This window comes from Trachurus japonicus, chromosome 20 (assembly GCF_045865225.1).
Source record: "Trachurus japonicus isolate A0001 chromosome 20, Traja_1.0".
In the NCBI taxonomy this organism is placed as follows: Eukaryota; Metazoa; Chordata; class Actinopteri; order Carangiformes; family Carangidae; genus Trachurus; species Trachurus japonicus.
The window spans coordinates 23,971,674-23,991,320 of NC_140926.1; the positions used below are offsets into that span (position 1 = coordinate 23,971,674).

Sequence of the window (19,647 nt, forward strand, 5' to 3'; positions counted from 1 at the left end):
TAAATCCAGTTAATCAAGGAGCAAAAGAACAAGAACAGAACACCAGGACTCACAGGAACCACAACAAAGGTCTTGTACATTTTTATTTATAAAAATGATACTGATTGAAATGCAGTGTGAGATAAGTTTGGTTTGGATGTGAAGTGGTCCCTCAAATTGGGGAGGTGGAGGCTGCATCACAGCTGCAGTATCCCAGAATGCATTGTAAAAGGTAAAGAAAGAAGAACTCCTGAAATTCAGTTTCCACTCCATTTCACTTGTTGATGTTTTGAGTTTAACATGAAAAAATGTGACAAAATTAAAACAATCTGAAGAGTTAGTTTTGTGAAATAATTTTTTTTCTGTGACATTTGTCATGGATAATAAAACATTATTATCTACAGTGTCCTATAACCCCGTGCTGATCCGTCACCATTTCTACAAATGAAACAAGTGTCAGCCGTATCTCACCGGCTGTGTAGGGATTTGAGCTGAGCCTCTCTGGTGGCCATCTTCACGATGACTCCTGGTACAGTCACTCCCAGTTTGGTCATCCACCTGGTCTCCTGCAGGACCTCCAGGACTACAGGGTCCAAGTTCACAAAGATCTCCTGGGAAACAAAACCACAACAACAGGAGTTTAAAACGCTGGAGGACGTGTTGTTGGTGCTCGGTCGGCCTGCTTCGTCCTCACACCTGTCCTACAAACACTGAGATTGTCCTCACGTCCACTCTGAGTGGTCAGTCATACTGTACCTTGCTGTTTTCATGTCTGACCAGCAGGGCGGCGCTCAGACAGCGCGGGGCGCTCTCTGCAGCCTGACTCCACCCACGCAGGTGCAGCGCCTCGTACTGCAGGAACACCACCGCCATCTTGTTGTAGGTCTGGATCACCTTGGTCAGCTCCGGTCCCTGTGAGGGAGACAGGAGGCGGGGCCAGTGAGGTCACGCTCAAATCAAATCAAATCAAATGAACTTTATTTGTCTCGCAAGGGAAATTTGTCTTGGGCAAGTAGCGCCGTAAGAAACAACTGCCTTGTACATACAAATACATACATACACACCAGAATGTACAGTAACGATGGCAAGCATACACCAAGAAAAGAGAAAGAAAGAAAGTGCGGTGAGTGCAATAAATAGGTTAAAATACTTATAAATCAAAGTTCAGATAAAAACATACTAAAAACAAAAAAAAAACAAGGGATGTCGATTTAAAGCTTCCACATGATCCGTGACGCTGATGTGAGACTGTACCTTGAGGACATCAAGCTTCTTCTTCAGCATCAACATGGGGGCTTCGATCTTCCTGTAGAGCTGACGACACCACAGGACCCTACCTGCCACCTGGGGGGGGGGGGGGCAGACAGACAAGTGATGGCATTTTGCCAATGGGAGGGGTTAGCATGAGCAAGCGAGTGAGTGCTGCAAACTACGATCTGAATGCTGGATGTCACGGTTTGCCCCCTCCCCCTTTTTTTGCCACTTATTACGTGATATTGTCAAGAAATAGCCAATAAATAACAAGTAATTGCATCATAATGTCTAGAAATAGCCTAGAAATAATGGCCAATTCCATTGTAATGTCGAGAAATATAGCCCAGAAATAACTTGGTGGAGAAAGATTCTGGCCTTTCCCAAAAAACACAAAGCATTGAAAATCATGTGTAATCTTGATGAAAAACATGACATTACTTTGACTTTGACTGTTACTTCTTGGCTATTTCTTGACATTGTCACGTAATTAGTGGCCTGTAAATTAAAGGGTTACCAAGAATCAGTCTGCATTTATAACTGCAGAATCCTTTTTAAAAATCCAAATATTTGTTTTTTCTTTTCTATCTTACATGGACAGTTAGTTGATCAAAACGAGAGAACTGAACATGTCATAAAAACAACAGTTTTTTATGATAGGACAGTATGAGACAGGAAACCAGGGTAGAGAGAGACGGGGATGACATGCAGCAAATGGGTGCAAATCTGATTTGAACCTGGGCCTTGACCTATGCCTATGTGGGCATAGGTCAAGGCCCAGTTCTCTTGTATGCATAAGTTCAGTCAATAATGAAAACAGCTGCAGTCCTGAGGTGTTTGTACCGGCGGCAGGTTGCGTCCGATGGGCGGCCGCTCCCTCTGTCTCTGGTAGGTCTTCCTCAGCAGCTCCAGCTCTCGGCCGTAGCGCTGCAGCAGCAGCAGGTAGTGCTGCTTCAGGTCCAGACCAGCTGCTGGACCCGACTCAAACACCAACAGCAGCTCCAGCATCCGCTCCGTCTGAAACATAAAACACTCTTCAGCACTCAGAACAAGGAAAGGTTTGTTTTTACACAATGTCAAAGTCAGCTTAATTGTCAATTGTACAATATGTTTTTTTTTTTAAACAATCCACAAATCTAGAATATATACTGTACATATATAAATAGGGGCATATAAAACTAAACTAGTAGCCTACAAATAAAAGTAGAAGGCACAGTAGCAGCAGCACAATTGCAAATGAATAACAGTGGTGTTTTTTTGGACTGGTTAAAGTGGACTGAAGTGTGGAGAGCTGGAGTCAGACTCACTGTGAGAGACTGATTGAACCAGAAGTCCAGCAGAGACTGAAGAGACTGTAACACACCCTGGACCTGGAGCTGGAAGTCTGCATAGTCACTGTCAAACTAACACACGCACACACGCACACAGAAAAAAGTTATAATTAGTAACGTTTCCATGTTATCCTTCTATCCTATCCCATGACATCACCAAGCTCTGTCTGAATGATGTCACAGAGAGATCCCTTGAGGCAGGAGTTACACTGTGCCTTCACATTTCCATAAAATATCTTCACAGCAGTTAATTTTTCATATTTAGGGTCCAGACAGCTAAGCTGCCTGTATTCCTAGGAATTCTTTCTTTCTTTCCTTCTTCTTCTCCTTCTTCTTCTGAGGAAACCATACTTCCCATGGACGAAAACTCACCAAACTTTACAGAAACGTCCGAGCCCATGCCAGATTTTTCCTCAACTGACACCAAACTTGCTAGAGAGCATCTTCAGACTGTCCTACACAAAATGTGTTTCTCAGATTTTTGATTCATCAAAAAATGAGCCTACTGTGCATCAAAATGTTTGAAGCACTATTGTAAACATGTCTGCAATTTCTTGCTAATTGCATTTTCAATGTTCATGAAAAAAATGGACAACATTTTGGAATCATGGTAGATGATGTGTGGCAAATCTCAGAATTTTATCTCAAAAACATTTGAATTCTGCTCTCATGGGAACAATTGCAGTCAGTGCAAGAATGGCATATTTAAACATCAGTTTTATGGAGCAAATCAATCATTTTAAAAAACAAATTAACAACATCTCCATGCTGTTTTCAGATGAACATTGTAATGTCAACTGTCTTGTCTTTCTATTCTCCTGTTTGTTGCTCAGAATTGTCTAAAATTGCCAAAAATATCCCGGACCCGACCCATCACTGCGCAGCAGCTATAATTTTAATTCTGATTACCTGCACTTGTCTTTTACTATTGGTGAAGCTCACTATACTACAGTGTGTTTTGTGTCTGTTGTGTGCAATTGTAATGTATGTTAGCCTGTGCATATTCTCATTTGTCCAGGTCATAGTATCTCAAAGGAGTTTAAGTCAAAAGCAACTGGACTTGGTTATTATATAACCTAGTCCAGTGGCTTTTGACTTAAAGGTACATTGTGTAAGAATTACTCCCATCTAGTGGTGCGGTTGTAGATCGCAAGCAACTCAGTCGTATTTTTCATGCTGCATTCACGTGAAATCGGGCTTAAGGCTGTTACGACCCGGCTCAAGGCAGACAACATGGAGGGAGGCAACACACAACTTTAGGCCCCGACCTGACCATTTATTTAACAAAAATGACTGACATACTGGTGAATGTATGTGGTGTGGAGGTAAGAGAGGGATCAGTAGTGTGTGCGAAGCATGGATGCTTGGACGTGTGTGGTGTGTGTTGGATGGTGAGCAGCAAACCAAACAGATGGACGACAGCCGCTGCACGTAACGGCATAAACAAGCCTCTATGTAAACAAGTGGTCCGTCAGGACGAAGCAAAACAATACACGTGACAATATGTTGTCATGGCGATGTGGTATTGTTTACCTGACCCACGTTTTACCGGCTTTCTCTCTTGACTCTCTAGACTTCTGTGACTAAAATGACATCTGGTTTGTTAGCGACGGCCGTCTGCCCGACTGCAGGTGAATGCAGCATCAGTGTAACGCTCCATTCCTCCTCACTGCGTTACCGTGGTGACTTTTCACAGACGCCACCTCCACCTGAGCCGACAGCTCCGGTGTCTCCGCTGAGTTTCCGTGGTTTCCTACCGTCACGCTGCCACTGAACGTAAAAACATGGTGACACCACATGGCAGCAGCACCGAGCTTACCCACTCCATGGAGATATGAATGATATGAACGGCTAATTATACAACAAGTAGTTCCGACCAAGCAATCTGATTGGTCAATAAGACATTTAGAACGTGCTCAAATCAGCATTACAGCACGGCTGACTCATCACTGAAAATATTACTTCGCCATGTCATGTTGTTTACACATCTCCATGGCAACAAAAAAACGTAATTTATTACTCGTGAAAATAAATCACAAACTACATTGACCTCCTGTAGGTTGTTCCTGACAGCTGCCAAAGTCACATTTGTTGCTTCGTTACAGGTTGTAGAAGCTACATCTGTGAAAGGAAAAAAAACGGCATCTTTGTTATAATTTGGGCGAGTTTGTGCAGTGTTGATTTAGTTCGGGAAAGTCCGAGACCGCGTTAAAACATGAACGTCAGCTCATCTGGGACTAGAAAATCCTTTCTGTTGCTAGGTCGTTACTAAGGTTCGGACTATTTGCTGTAGAGGTGAACTAGGTTCCATTACACATAGGAGTCTACTGACGTGACTGATTGTGTTTCAGTTATTAGTCAGACCCCATTTATTCCCATGGAAACGGGAAGCACACTCGCAATAAACTTTAAATTTTGAGAGCAAAACGTCCATCAGCATGAATATTGATTTAATTATATTAATCGCAATATTACCCTCGAGGGTGTGCTTTAACGTCATTTGAGCACGACGGTGATGCGGTCAGGACCGAGGCGCTTGCGCCGAGGTCCGCAAGCATCACTGAAGTGCTCAAATTACGTTTAAAAAACGTAATATTGCTTAATTCAGAGCTGAAAGGAACACTTCAGTTTGTTGATGGGGGGGATTACTGATTAATGAAAAACAGACTTTTGAACCAAATAATCGATTTTCGTGAATAGATAACAGAAGTTACACAATGTCCCTTTAAACTCCTTTGAGATGTAATGTATGTTTTGTTTTATTTTTTTGTATATGTGTTGGGACCCCCTCGAAAACGAGATGCTGCATCTCTAGGGGCTATCCTAAATACATTGAATACAGCATCCCATGTCGTGTATAAGGTCACCTCCAGCTTGCGGTGGTCCAGGATGTCGTAGGTCTTGGATTTGATTGTGGAGACGATGTTCAGGTAGCGAACATAGATCTTCTCTACACCCTCCACCTGAAACACAGTTCAGCTCAGTGTCAATCACTCTTCTTCACATGAGCTTCAGCATCATCATCAAGAACCGGACCTTGCGGAAGCTTCAGTGACAACTCGTCATTTTACCTTCATGTTTTGCAGCGCAGCCAGGCTCTCCAGCGTGGACGCCACGTCAGCAATCTTCTCCAGACGCCTGCAGAAGGCATCAAACTTCCCGAAGATGTAGTTTTCACTGGGAGAGAACGACGACACAGAGACAGAGAAAAGTTGGTTTGAGGAGTTGAGAGAATGAAACTAGAAGAGGAGATGAGTGTTTACCTGAAGTCAAACTGTCTGTTCTCTGGACTCTCCCTCAGTTTGTCTCTAACGCTGTGGAAGCTCCTCTGGTACTCCACGTTCAGATGACAACACTCAGAGATACGCTGCAGCAGCACCGGTCTACACACACACACACACAAACATAGACACACACACACACACACACACACACACACACACACACACTCAAGATTATATGCGGCCCATGAAGTTATCACAAGTGGGCTGGTTAGTCATTTTCTAAACAGTATAATTTCGATGAAAAGATGTAATTAACATAAAACTAATGTTTTAAAATCAAATGATCTTTTAAAATCTAATTAATTTTTTCTCTCTTCCTTTGCTTCTTTGTCTCTGTCCAATCACAGCAGCCTCATTAGTCAGTTTTTTACTCGTCATCCCGTCGACGGCGTTCTCGTATAAAACAACAACAGGCGAGAAACCCCAGGCAAAAACACTGTTTTTTCATGCACTGATCAATTTAGAGATTTTTGGCTATTTTTCTTCCTTAACATGTATTCTTTCAGAAAAGTGAAATGAAATGGTAGAAAATCCACATTAAGGTGGTTATTTTACTTCATTGTGTCTCTTTCATCAGTAGATTTCTTCTAAATTCGCCAAAAGTTAACAGCTACTGTGACATACTGAGCTGTACCTGTTGTCTGACCCATGTCATGTCAGGTATCATTAAAGCTCTCTCTCTCCTGAACAATTATGTAGGCTTCACAAATTGTCATCTCCTCCGTATCCGCAACCAATCGCAAAAGCAATTTACATTAACAATCTATGGAATTTTATAGTACAAGTCTTTAAAGGCTGTTTTCTCAAAATGAGTTTTTCCTCATACTCCAGAAATCTCCACTTCAGCAGCAGTTACAGACACCAAACCTTCCAGTTTTATTTCTGTCTGTATTCTGAAGGTTTTTACAAAGGGGATTGTTGATATATCATTCACAGCCTGATTTATACAACATTTTAGTACTAAAAACATGGCAAAATTGGATTTTAGGGATTTTAGGGCTGGTGACAGTATTTTCTCATTTACAAAGTGATAAAAAGAGATATCCAAAATCCTCTCTGTAAAAACTTCTGACTCTAATATGTCAACAAAATAAAACAAGAATTTTGAAAGGGGCTTTATCCATTTTTCAGATTTCAGGTCTGGAAATGTATGCAAATTAGCGCATATTTCATCAGATATTGCCTCATTTACATATTTAAACATAAAATCTGACAAAACTTGTAATACAAAAAATATTTGTCTTAATGTAAGTGATAACCTTGGGAAGTTTCATGGTGATATCTATTATTTAAAATTTTTTACCCTATTCACCTGTAGTGTCTCCCCTTTAAGAACTAAAAACCTTTGCTTCTCTCATATTGATGACGATCACTGTGTTAAGCTAATGACAGAATAAAAGATATCATGTTGCACAGCACAGCATCATATTCTTGTTTCTAAATGACACCCATAGCAACAACTGGAGAATCAAAAGAGGTAGTTGGTTAGCAACAGGAAGAGCTGGAGGGAAACAGATGGAGTGATCTCATCAAACAGAAAAGAAGATCTGACCTTCCCCTGCCTTAAATACAGAATATAACAAATGTTCAATTGTTCTCATAAAAAAAACAGTGCTCTGATGACATTTTATGTAACATCTGTATCGTTGGAGAGTTGGCGTGTTGGATGTGATTGACACTCATTTTTGTTTTGTATTATTCATTTATGTATGTATTTTAATTTTTTTCCCTTATTTCCTTATATTTACTGTTTAATCTCTTACTTTTCTACTTATTTGTCATTATTGTTCAATTATTTTCCTATGTTGTTGTTTTTAACCGTAACAAATTTGATCTTTGAATATGTTGGGTGAGGTTTTCATATAAGCCCTTCTGGGTTTCATACCTCCCCTTTGCACATCCCAGTAATGTTGATAGTTCATGTAGTTTTTTTTTATATGATATTGTTTGTGCTAAATAAAAAATAATAATAAATGTAGGATTTTAAGTTATTTTGATTGTTTGCTATGATCCCGTCCAGTTGTAGTTTCATATTCTCTCATTTCATCTATTTTTTTCCATTTCACCTGTCCTGTCCTGTCTTTTTTTCTTTCTTTTTTTTACTCTCACTTCTAACTTTCTACATTAAAAAAAAATAAAATCTGTTTTGAGGTTTCTGCACATTTTGTTTTACAGTGTCAGGTCACTGCTAACATGCTGAGATGCATGAGATCCACGCCAACGTGGCTTCTGTTAGTCTGGTCTGGTCTTATTTGATCTAATTTTATATTCTCTAATCTCATTTGCTCTTGCTTGGTCGGACATCATGTCATTTTTTCTTCTCTAGTCTCTTTAGCCAGATATTCCCCTCTAACAGTCCTATAGGTCCAGGTCCAGTCCCACAGTCCAGTCCTCTGTACCTGCTGTGGTCCCAGATGCGGGTGACGCCCTGCGACAGGTAGCTCCTGCAGGTGGTGATCATCTGGTTGGTGACCTTGAGCAGCAGAGAGGTCATCCTCTCTGAGGTGTTGTAGAACTGGGAGACAGTGTGGATCATCCTGATTCTGGTCATCAGACTGGGAATGTGCTCCAGGATACTGGTCTGTCAGAGCCAGAGGGAGGAGGGAGGAGGTTAGATACACCACAGCAGCTCCAGCAGCCTCCATCACCTCAGGGACCAGAGACATCATATTCTGCCACATTCTTCTTCCTCTTGAAAACCTACTGCTTTCATTACCCAAAATGCACCTGTGCCTGACTGACTGCTCAGACAGAGTGGCTACGTAGAAAAATTAAATGGAAAATTTGTGCAAAAGGCTTATCTCTTACACAAATATGCATCATGAATAGAAGTACACTGTTTAATGTGCAGTTATTATATCTAAACATCTGAGTTTATGTAAAACACCACTGTAAAAATATATACTGTACATAGGTCTGCCACACAAGTAAATCTTAATTACACTTTGTACATTTAAAAAAAAAAGAATCCCTGTGCTAGCTTTCTGGTTCCTGGTCTCTGGTTTCTTTACAAAGACACAAGCAGTTTATTTTTTACCGGAGTGCATTTCCCCAGCGGTCCAAAGAACTTGTCCAAGGTGTAGAGGTACTTCACGTTGTCTTTGGCCTCGTTAGCCACGACAGTGATGTCTCTGTCCTGATAGAAATCAATTCAGCAATAATCAATTATGACATCAGCAACTTCATCTGAACTTTAACTACTTCTTAGATCAGAAGCTGACCAGCTCTTTCCAGGTCCGCAGAGTCCGGGATTTGGCAACCTGCAGAACTCCCACAGTCCTTTTCACCTGAGGGTGCTTCACCTCCTCCATCAGACTGACACACACAGAAGATAGACAACGACACTGAATTAGATTGAATAGGGTTTAAGTAAACTTGATTACATCACACTGGATAAGATTAAATTAGTTTATAATGAACTGGATTAATTACACTTGATTAAAATACATTGCTTATTGCAGGTCCTCCGTGGCTTCTCTGAGTTACGGGGGGGTCCATGCAGCAGTATTTGTCCATATAATGGTTGTGAATGGTGCTCACTTTTCTTCGTCCAAAAAGACACACCAAAGACCATCCAAATACCTCCATACTTCTCGTCTGTAACGTACCTCTTGTATTGAAGCCCCGACATGAGAAATTGTTCCGCCGGTCAGTGCAAATCACGCGAGATTTGCACCGACACAGGAAGAGCAGTGAACTGAGACACTGGGAGCTTCCGCTACAAACAAGCTTAAAACATAGACTTCTTAAATTTTTTTCGGAACATTTTCTCATGTCCGGGCTTCAATACAAGAGGGACATTACAGACGAGCAGTATGGAGGTATCTGGATGTTTTGGTGTGTCTTTTTGGACGAAGACAAGTGAGCTCCATTCACAACCATTATATGGCAAATACTGCTGCACGGACCCCCCCGTAACTCAGAGAAGGCACGGAGGACACTGAAAATTCTCACAGCCCTAAGTCGACATGAGGGTGAGTAGATAATGAGTGAAATTTGAATTTTGGGTGAACTATCCCTTTAAACACAATAATAGCTGACGTCCACCTGTTCAAAGTGACCATGCGTCTCTTCCAGTGCTCCAGCTCAGCTGACGGCCCAACGTCATCGGCCTCCTTCCTCAGCTGCTCGCTCTCCGTCAGCGCCTGCTTGATCTGATTGGTCCACACAGACACCACACCCTCTAGATGCTCCACCAGCTCGCTGTTATTGGCTGAGAGCAAATACATAAAAATGAGGTATTTCTACATAGAATATCATTAAAGAAGTCATCACCTGTTTTTTTACGTATCCAGTCCCCTTTGAATAGCTTTGAATCAATTCTTAAAACTTATTAGAAATTTCTTATTTTAAAAAAAATCAAACATAGAGCTTGTTCTGACACTTTTTCATACGGCAACTTTCTCTCGTGAGAGTAAGCGCGAGGTTTTAACTGGTCCGGATGTTCATTGTATTAATATGTAATGAGGCGCGCATTGATTGGACGCAGGAAGGACAGAGCCGGCATGGTGGCTGACCCAGTGGGCTACATGCAGGCATTGCTGTATTGGAAACTGCACACTATGCTGCTCTCTGTCATGTACCGTAACTATGTAAACCTCTACAAACCTGCGGGTAAGTTCATTAGCGATTGTTTCCTCCCCCGGCATGACCATAGATATATAAACGTAGATGCCGCGTTCCATACTGCCGAACAGCGCCACCATGCGTCTGCTGGCCGCCATGTTGTGCAGGACATAAGTTCTAAAGGACTGCCGTTCTAAACGCTGTAACCATGGTTGTAACCCCAGATTTTGATTAAATCTATTCACAGGCGTCATTTACGCTGGGGACGTTAACTACATTATCCTAGAAGCAGCCAAAACACTGTGCACGGCGCAGAGCTTCCTGTACGCCGGAGCCAACTCGCAACAATGTAGCTTCAATTAAGTAGTTCTCAGACTCTTTTTTCTGTCATCTCCCGCTTTGGACAAAGAGGGATTTCAAGACGCACCCATAGACTGTATAAAAAAGACGCACCACGGTGATGTGGGTGCAACAAAGTCCCTGTTAACAAAATCAACATCTAATCTGTCCCTTCAAAGTAAAGTTAGTGACTGTTTGGAGCAGCAGCTGACAGTGACAGTTTTCTCATCACTAAACCTGAGCCACCATCAGATCCACTCAAAGTCTCTTATTGTATATTCTGTGTTTTTCCTCTCTTTAACCGTCTCGTTTCAGTTTTTGCCCGGTCAACCTGCATCTGGTGCATCTGCTGTTTCTCTCGCGCTTGCTCACTCGCTCACTCGCTCACTCTTGATCCGCATATGAATATTAGCCTATATAAAAAAATAAAAAGGAAAACACACAGAAGCGCAAATTGAAATGACCTACTGTAGTGTAGTCTAACAATTCAGTGACCTAGAGCTGTAGATCTGTATATCCCCAAAGAAATTTAAATCAAACGCAACTGGACTCAGTTATTTTGTCTAGGAAGACGTTTCACCTCTCATCTAAGAGGCTTCATCAGTTCATGTACGCAACTGATGAAGCCTCTTGGACCTGGACAAATGACCTGGACAAATGAGAATATTCACAGGCTTAGACGTTCTGTGTCCTGCACAATATGGCGGCCCCGCTGACGTATCGCCAGATATAGAACGCGGCATCTACGTTTCTATATCTATAGGCATGACGACATAGTTTGGCCGGCTAACGAGCTCGGCAGACGGGTTGCTGAGGAGCAAACTTCTAAACAGCCGTTATTTGGATAAAACCGCACATTGGGGATCTAAACCCTTACTTTCTCGCTTGAAAAAATATTAAAACTTAATAAAGTGACGAAATAGCAGCGCTACAGTGGGAAATAAAACAACAAGTAAGTCGTGGTGGTGGAAGAGAGGTGTGTTTATGAAAGCAGTCTCCACGGTGACGTCACCGTAGGACCAGAGTCAAAATCTGGTAATTTGCGGTGTGCAGCCTCATGAGCTACTCTGGCTTAAACAAAGAGCCCAAACGAAAAAAAATTCAGCCACTTTCAAACTCCAGATATTCAGGCAAGTTTCCACTGAGGTCCAACACCAGTATACATGTTTTAACAAGGAAAAATGCGATTTCCGGGTGATGACTCCTTTAAAGCTATTTTGTTTCTGAGTAGCTACAGTACAGTGATGTTGCTTCAGATCAGTGTGAAAGCAGCAGCAGCAGCAAAATGAGCAGAAGGAGAAGACGTAGAAGAGCTGTGCAGCAGTTGACCCTGTTACCTGCAGAGGTGTAGTCTGCGGGGCTGCTCAGCTGGCTGATGGCGTCAGGAAGGTCGACCTGCTCCAGCTGGAACTTTCTCTCCATGTTGAGTCTGGCGGAGCTCAGATTGGAGACAAACTGGTCCAAGGAGGACAGAAAGGACCGGACGTCTGGGTGGGACGCTCCCCCCTCCAACGAGCCCCATGTCTGAACACAGCAGAAACAATCACAGGTTCACATCAGGCTGAGTACAACCCTCATGCCACATTTTTTAACTGTGTTTATAAACTACATACTAAGGAGTATTCATGTGTTGTAAATGATGAATTCAGTATTTAATGCTTAACTAATGCTCAATAGTGTGTACTTATTATAAAGTGTTACCCAATTCTCCTCATAGTTTACACTCAGTGGTTCATCATATACTGCCTATTTATAAAACGGAAAGGTGAAATCAGGCAATCTGATTGGTTGTTAACTGTGATGTAGCTAATGAGCGTATACCACAGCTGCAATTATAATATCATACATCAACAGTGAACATTTAAAGCTGTACAGAAAAGAAAATTGAATTTGAGCCCACTCTGGGTCATAAAATTAGTGTAATAACTCATCTATCAGACGATGTAGGCCAAACTTTGTGCAAAATTCTATTTTTGAGTAAATCCGTGATGAAAGTGTGTATTTTAGTGTAGTTTTTTTTTTTCGTATTGGATAATGCAGGCGCACGGATTATACGTCAGCCTGCTATACGTCTGAGACACGCACACACACACGGAGCTCGGGCTCGCCCCAAGCTTTGAATATCCCGCCCGCTCGATAACGACCAATCAAATTCATTTTCCTTACTCGGGTAAACTCGTGTTGCAGCTCGTGACAACTCGGCGCGACAAACGGGACAAACGGCCATTTCTGTACACCTTTAAAGTAACCCTTACCAGAATGGTACTGTCAATTCAAATATTCACAGAAAAATCAATGTGTTACAGTGTAAACCTAACATCCTGACTGTAGATAAAGCAGGATTTGTATTAATATTAGCCTATTTAGTCATTTTTGGGGTTTAATATCAATTGAAATATCGTTGAAAATGTGTTGATGTTTAGTTAGGTTGAAATTTCAACATTGTTTCAATATTTGTGTTAATTGAAATACCATTGAAATTCTGTTGATCTTTAGTTAGAAAAGCACATGTTTCAATATTAATTGAGGGTTATACACCTGTCACTAGGTTTCGCATGAAACTGATACCAAGTCCAAGCTGTACCATGTCCCAACTTAACGCAATAGGATGTTATAAACACATGAGCCGCGTTTCCACTGCAGGAGTTCCTGGTAGGAACTTCTACAGGAACCGTCCTCTCAGTGGCCGTGTCTCCACTGCAGACAGACACCCACGGGGCTCTTATGGCAACGTGCAACAGTTTTGATAGCGCAGTCGTTGTGCAGCGTTTTTTTTTTTTTTTTTTTTTTTACTGCTCTTGTTGATGATGTTTTTTTCTGTCAATATAGACGCTTTCTTAAAAAAAAAAAAGCTGTCTCGATCGTCACATAATCCCGTGATCTCGTAGCCTATTTACCACTCTTTTTTACCAGGCCTACTGCTATTCTCGTCTTTTACTGAGTTATTTTCTCTTTTTTCTGGCCGTTTTTCCGTTTTTAGTAACGTTGGGTTATAAAAATGCATCTTATTTTGGGGCTTTCTCTTAGTGTCACATGAGCCTGCTTTGAGTCTGACCAATCAGCACAGAGAAGGATCTCAAACCCCACCGGGACATTTTCAGGGCCGATCCGAGTACCTACCCCCAGGCAGGGACTCCGTTAGGCCCCGTAAAAGTTCCTGTAAGCGGCCCTGTGGGGGAGGTTCCTGCAGTGGAGACATGCACCCAGGGGTGCAGATCCGATGCCAGGATTGGGGGGGACACAAAAGAGATTTTTTTTTTTTTGCCCATATGCAACTCATACCATGCCGCCATAAATCACAACTCTGCAGAGTTTCGGCATATCATTCAAAAAGTACTGCACAGGGAATCAATTATTGTGCTTACAGTACCTTTCTTGTTTATTTGTCCTAAACAGCCAACAGCCGTATCACTGCTGTTATATTAGTAAATTATAATTTTAAGGGTCTCGGACATACTGTACATATCTACTCATGTTCTTATCTTTCGCCTCCCACCAACCCTCCCAGATCCCCAATTCTTCTCACCATCTTCCTTTTCTCCCAGTGTATGGGACTACTTTATGCATGATTAATTGATATGGATGAATATCAAAATATGAAGCCCTAAGATTGAGGGGGTTGTTTTTCTAAAGCCTGCTGATGTCATCAGCGTCTGTGTAAGAAACTATCCATTCATTTGCATCGTAGTGCAGGAGACCAGAGATGGGATGTGGAGTCAGAAATATATTTGTCAAACATTGTTTGTTCCACCATTTCAAAAAATTATTTTAGATGTGAAGAATGTGAAGCCTGAAAATACATTTGTTAAATTTTGAATAGTTTGGGGTATTTTTATTGGGGGGGGGTGGGTTCATGTTTTTCAGAAATTAGGGTCCCCCCCGTCTCCCCCGGGATCTGCACCCATGCACGCACCAACGGGGCTGGCCCCGTAAAATGACCCCCAAGTTCCTGCAGTGGAAACGAGCCTAAGATGTGGGAATGCCCCTCTGTTGAGGCCTTTTGGGGCCGGGTGTCCAAAGTCTTGTCTGAATTACTAGGTACTGCTATAACATGCAATCCAATCTTACTTCTCCTTAATGATGATTCTCAAATATATATAAGTGAGAAACAGCGTAAACTATTGCTAAGCGGCCTCACAGCTGCCAAAAAACTCCTAGTGCAAAGATGGCTACCACCTCATGATCTTAGTACTAGGAAATGGTTGACTTATTTTGTGTGTAGACCCTCAGAGCACTGATTCCAACCTAATATTCTAATACCTGCATTTTTACTGTATTGTCTACAAATTGTAGTTCAGTAGTTGTATTGTTTTTGACCTCACTCTGAGAGCCTGAAAGCTGTTTTTGGGTTAGTTTGAAGTCAGGGTTTAGTTTAGTAGAATTTGTTTTTGGTGCATGAATGACTTTCTTCATTTGGAGTTTAATTCATATATCTTCTAGTCCCTCCTTCTCCTGGCTGTCTGTCATGTACCTGCTGTGACCTGAGTGCCGGTAACATGACGTGAGTCAGCAGAGTTTCCAGACCCTTCAGGACGCTGTCGTCACTGCAGTCCACCATGCCGAAGTTCACCTCCTGCAAACACAGCATGAAGACATCACAGCGCTGCCCCAGCCACAGAGCTCATCACTCTGAGTCTGTGAGTCTGATCACTGACCTGCTGCACGTTGGCCGTGGTTATTGCCTTGTCAGTAGTTCTCAGGAAGAACAGACACTTCCCCAGTAACGGCTGGAAAAAACAACAAAGAGGTGATGTTCAGCTTCAGGTTCATCAGGCTGGCTGCACTGTTACACTCAAGGGGCAGAGAGGAGCTCTCAGCCAGATACATGGAGCCAGCACTGTGAGCAGAAGCACTGAGTCATGTTTTCCTTCAGCACCATTTTACTGAATAAAGCTCCGTCCAGTATAAAGTAGGCGTAAACCGATCGATTATCGGCATGGTCAATAATATCATAATTTGCATCAGGTGTTTTCTCCATCAATAACCATTCAAATAAATGTATTTCAAAACATGCTGCTTTGGCTCTGATGCAGCCGTCTCTCAGCCTGAAGTCACCACACTTTCTGTTTTGAGATAATTAGACATATTGCTTCAAGGCATTTCAACCAAGATCTGTGTTGGAGTTTGGGTTTATTCTACAAAAAAATGTAAGTCTTTTATCACAGATTTTCACAGTGCACAAAAACAAACTGTATACTGTCAAAAATTAAAAAAAAAAAAAAAAAAAAACTTCCAGTGCACACTAGAGCGTATAGACAGGATTTATTACCAAAAGTTAAAAACAGAAGGGGCGAACAACTCGTTTCACATGTTGCTTCATCAGATTCGCTCTTGATTGTCATCAGGTGTGTGCCTAAAGTCCACCAATCATTCATCCCAAGACCTGTTTAGCTATTCTGTTTTTTTTTTCTTTCTGTGTTGTCATGGAAGCAGCTGTCATCCTGTTTCAGATGGAACAAACTCTTTTATTTGAATTCACAAAAGATCAATCAAGATTCATTAGCTCCATTATCAGCATGTAGCTTGTCTCTCTTCTCTGGGTTTCTCAGACGGCAGTTTGACGAAAAGAGAGACAGAAATTGGACACCAACCAGTTTCCAGGCTATATGGTGATCTTATAAGCTGGAGTTTGTTTTGTTTCTTGCTAACTGTCAAAGCACAGGATTTTTTGCCATAGCAACGCAACACAGACTCAACTAGAGTCTGTTTTTATCTCTGAGGCAGGGCAATAGAGGCTGAGACTGATTGTTCTAATGTTTTGTTGGTGGAAATGTTTGAATGTTTTGTACTCAGGGACACATGAAACCTTTGACCTAAGACCTAAGGAGCTTTACTTACATTATAACATTACTCTATATCCATCAAATACCTAAAAAAAACCATCCTCAATTCCAGAGTTAGGCACAAAATCATTCAAGGAGAAAAGTTGCACGGAGACCGTGTTGTCTTGTCATGTCAACGAAAAGCATTTTTGGTTGTCAGCATACACAGAAACTAAAGCTGACTGGCTCGTGTTGCTGGGATTTGTACTGTAGTTAGATAGGACCGGTGATGGCGACATGCAGCAGCAGTTGAGCTAGCTGCTGTGTCGAGCACCTGTCGTATATTGTGTAATGTAATGCTGTGTGTTTAATATTATTTATATTGTTTTATATGGCTGTGTTTGCTATTGGCTGTACAACTATTTGCTCTTTAAGGATCACCTGGGCTTTTCCCTAGATTGTGGCTCAGTGACGAGCTCTCAGAGTCTATAACTGGTGTAATTAGCTGCTGGTTAAGGCAGTTAGTGTTTACCTCGGAGCTCCCTGTAGTGAGGAAGAGTTTCTTCTGAGGCACAGCGTCCACAGAGGAGGACTGACTGGACAAGAGGTTCTAGGAAGAAAAACATGTGAGTGAAAGAGGATAGTGGAAAAAGGAAAATAGAAAAGGGTTTAGAAAGAGATGCACTGATGCACATTCACGTTGGGAACAGTCTTTTGGAAAGCAGTCTCTGCATTTGTCTTCCGTCTCATAACGTTCCGTTATTATCTCATAGCGTGGTGAATGTGCAGGTCACAACTTGTCCACCAGAGCGTTTTGGAGTTGTTGGATTGTGTATTTGATGAGTTTGATGAGGGAAACCAAGAAATCCCATTAGCCTCCGTAGCGTAGCTCTGAGCAGCTCGTGGCTCTGCTCTGCCGTTCTAAAAACAGCTTGCACTGACAATTAACTCTTTCACTGCCAAAGACGAGTTATCTCGTCTTAGCGAATCCAAGCGTAGTCTGCCAAAGACGAGATAACTCGTCTTAGCGTTTTTTTAATGGCAACGCCATGTTGAATGTCTTGCCCTACTCCTCTGTGAAGATCAGACTTGTATCATCAAAATAAAGTGCAGAAAAACACATTTGGATTGAGAGATATAAAAAATTTAGCGTGTTTTCCCCCTCACGGAGCGGTGCGGGTGTCTGACTGCAGCGGCGCCGCTCCGTGACACTCTGGCCGCCGGTGAGAGCTTAGGGGGCGGCGGCGGGGCTCATGGCGGCTCGGCAGCTCGTCGAAGCTCCGTGCAGCTCCGTGATACAAAGCACACACGTTAGTAACAACAACCCCGTTGATCGCTCATCGTTAGTCGTCAAGAGCGTTTGGAAAGTCGCCAGATTTTGCGAGAAATCACTCGGATAGCAGCTTGAAAATCCCGCGATCTAGTGTGGATGAGGAACGGACGGCGCCGGCGAACGTGACGAGAGCTAAAGATGGTGGGAGTGTCTGTTGTGAGCGTACAGAGACTGTCTGTGGTTGTGAGTTCAGGGGGCACGTCAGCCAGAGCTGTGTGTAGATGTGTGTGTGTAGATGTGTGTGTGAGACAGAGACTGAGACCGCTGCCTGCTGACCAGAGGAAGCTGGATCTGATCTAAAGCGCCGTGTTTCGGCTACAAAAACCTGTCGAACTGATCCGCGCACGCGCGCACACGCACACACACACACAGACACACACACACGCACGCACACACACACGCACACGTACATGCACACGCACACGTCACGTACGCACACACACTAAAAAAAAGGAAAGAAAAAGTTGTAACTCAAAGAAAAGAAAGAAAAGAGGCTGGAGTAGTGTGTGTCAGTAGCTAAATGTTTTGTCTTTTGTCATCAAAAGTCATTTGTCAGTGTTGATTTAGTTGTTGTTTACAAGAGAACAACTGTACAGATGCTGAGGCATCACTAAAGCAAAATATAAAGGAGCCAATTGTACTGGTACACCTGAGTATGACACCCGACACAAAAACCTCTTTTTCTGCCAAAATGGCATTTTGGGCTAAAGCAATCTATATTCAACCGCCAATTTCACAAGACTGGAACAAGATAGAAACAAACAGTTTTTTTTGCTGGAAACTAGAGACCGTCATCTTTCCTTTGATGGGTTGAATGTGTATGTAGTAACAGTACATAATATATGGTGGGTCTACGGAAATCAGTCAAAAATCTGGAAAATGCCTGGCAAGCTGGAGGAAGCTGCTGTGAGAATGGCTGGCAGTCAAAGAGTTAAAGGTGACGAACCTACTCCTAAAACTATAGGGTTATGGCAATGGGCCAATTTGCCAAAACGTTGAACTATCCCTTTAAGAGCGAGAAGAACAGACAGCAAAAGAGGTATCATTTCAGACGGATTAAATATCAATTAAAATATATTTTTATGTGAGAAAAGTTACCTGATTGACACTCTGATAGAAGAACATCAGCTTCTTGGATCCATTGGCAGCAAAGAAATCGTCGATAAGACGGAACTGGAGGAATCACACATTGATCCAGAGTTTAAACACTGATAGTTTCTGTTCTCTAGAATGTCAGAGCTGGACTAGGGGGGGCTACCTTGTCCTCAGAGACCAGGGCGTCCTCCACCTCGGCCTCACCCAGCGTCACGGCGTCCGACAGCCTGCTGATCAAGTACTTGTGTCGGGCATCCAGCGCCGCTCGTCTCTCCTCCTTCATGGCTCTGGCCTGCTTCGCTATCTCTCTCCTCGCCTCATTGGACAGAAGCATCGTCCTTTTACCAGATACCTGCACACAACTTAGTCACTGAAGACACTCTACAGAAGGACTCGACTGTGGTACACCTCTGATCCTAGAGGTCAGAGCACAAGTGCATCTCTCTGAGTCAGTTCTTTTGTTGATGTTGGATTAATTATTACATCATTTTGAGGACCTGTGCCATGTTTTGTCTACTGTCTGAACAGATTCTAAAATCACTTAATAAATCTCGCTCACCCCGTTTACACCTGGCATTAAAGGGATAGTTCACCCAAAATTCAAATTTCACTTATTATCTACTCCCCCCTCATGTCTTTGTCCAAAAAGATACACCAAAAAACATCCAAATACCTCCATACTGCTCATCTGTAATGTTCCTCTTGTA

At 42.4% G+C, this 19,647-nt stretch overlaps 1 protein-coding gene across 1 annotated transcript in view; it reads right to left on the reverse strand.

Moving 5' to 3' along the window:
- dnah5l (dynein, axonemal, heavy chain 5 like) overlaps positions 1-19,647 on the reverse strand; it is an 84,955-nt gene that overhangs the window by 62,026 nt on the left and 3,282 nt on the right. The window contains exons 3-20 of the mRNA XM_085764017.1: positions 19,104-19,292; positions 18,944-19,018; positions 17,045-17,122; positions 15,406-15,477; positions 15,222-15,323; positions 12,088-12,274; positions 9,893-10,058; positions 9,067-9,160; positions 8,883-8,981; positions 8,245-8,426; positions 5,825-5,944; positions 5,633-5,738; positions 5,429-5,524; positions 2,538-2,633; positions 2,074-2,247; positions 1,234-1,323; positions 736-891; positions 451-590 (exon numbers count right to left, since the gene is read on the reverse strand). Of these exons, the coding sequence (XP_085620143.1) occupies positions 451-590; positions 736-891; positions 1,234-1,323; positions 2,074-2,247; positions 2,538-2,633; positions 5,429-5,524; positions 5,633-5,738; positions 5,825-5,944; positions 8,245-8,426; positions 8,883-8,981; positions 9,067-9,160; positions 9,893-10,058; positions 12,088-12,274; positions 15,222-15,323; positions 15,406-15,477; positions 17,045-17,122; positions 18,944-19,018; positions 19,104-19,292 (2,222 nt within the window). The remainder of the gene's footprint in view (positions 1-450; positions 591-735; positions 892-1,233; positions 1,324-2,073; positions 2,248-2,537; positions 2,634-5,428; positions 5,525-5,632; positions 5,739-5,824; positions 5,945-8,244; positions 8,427-8,882; positions 8,982-9,066; positions 9,161-9,892; positions 10,059-12,087; positions 12,275-15,221; positions 15,324-15,405; positions 15,478-17,044; positions 17,123-18,943; positions 19,019-19,103; positions 19,293-19,647) is intronic.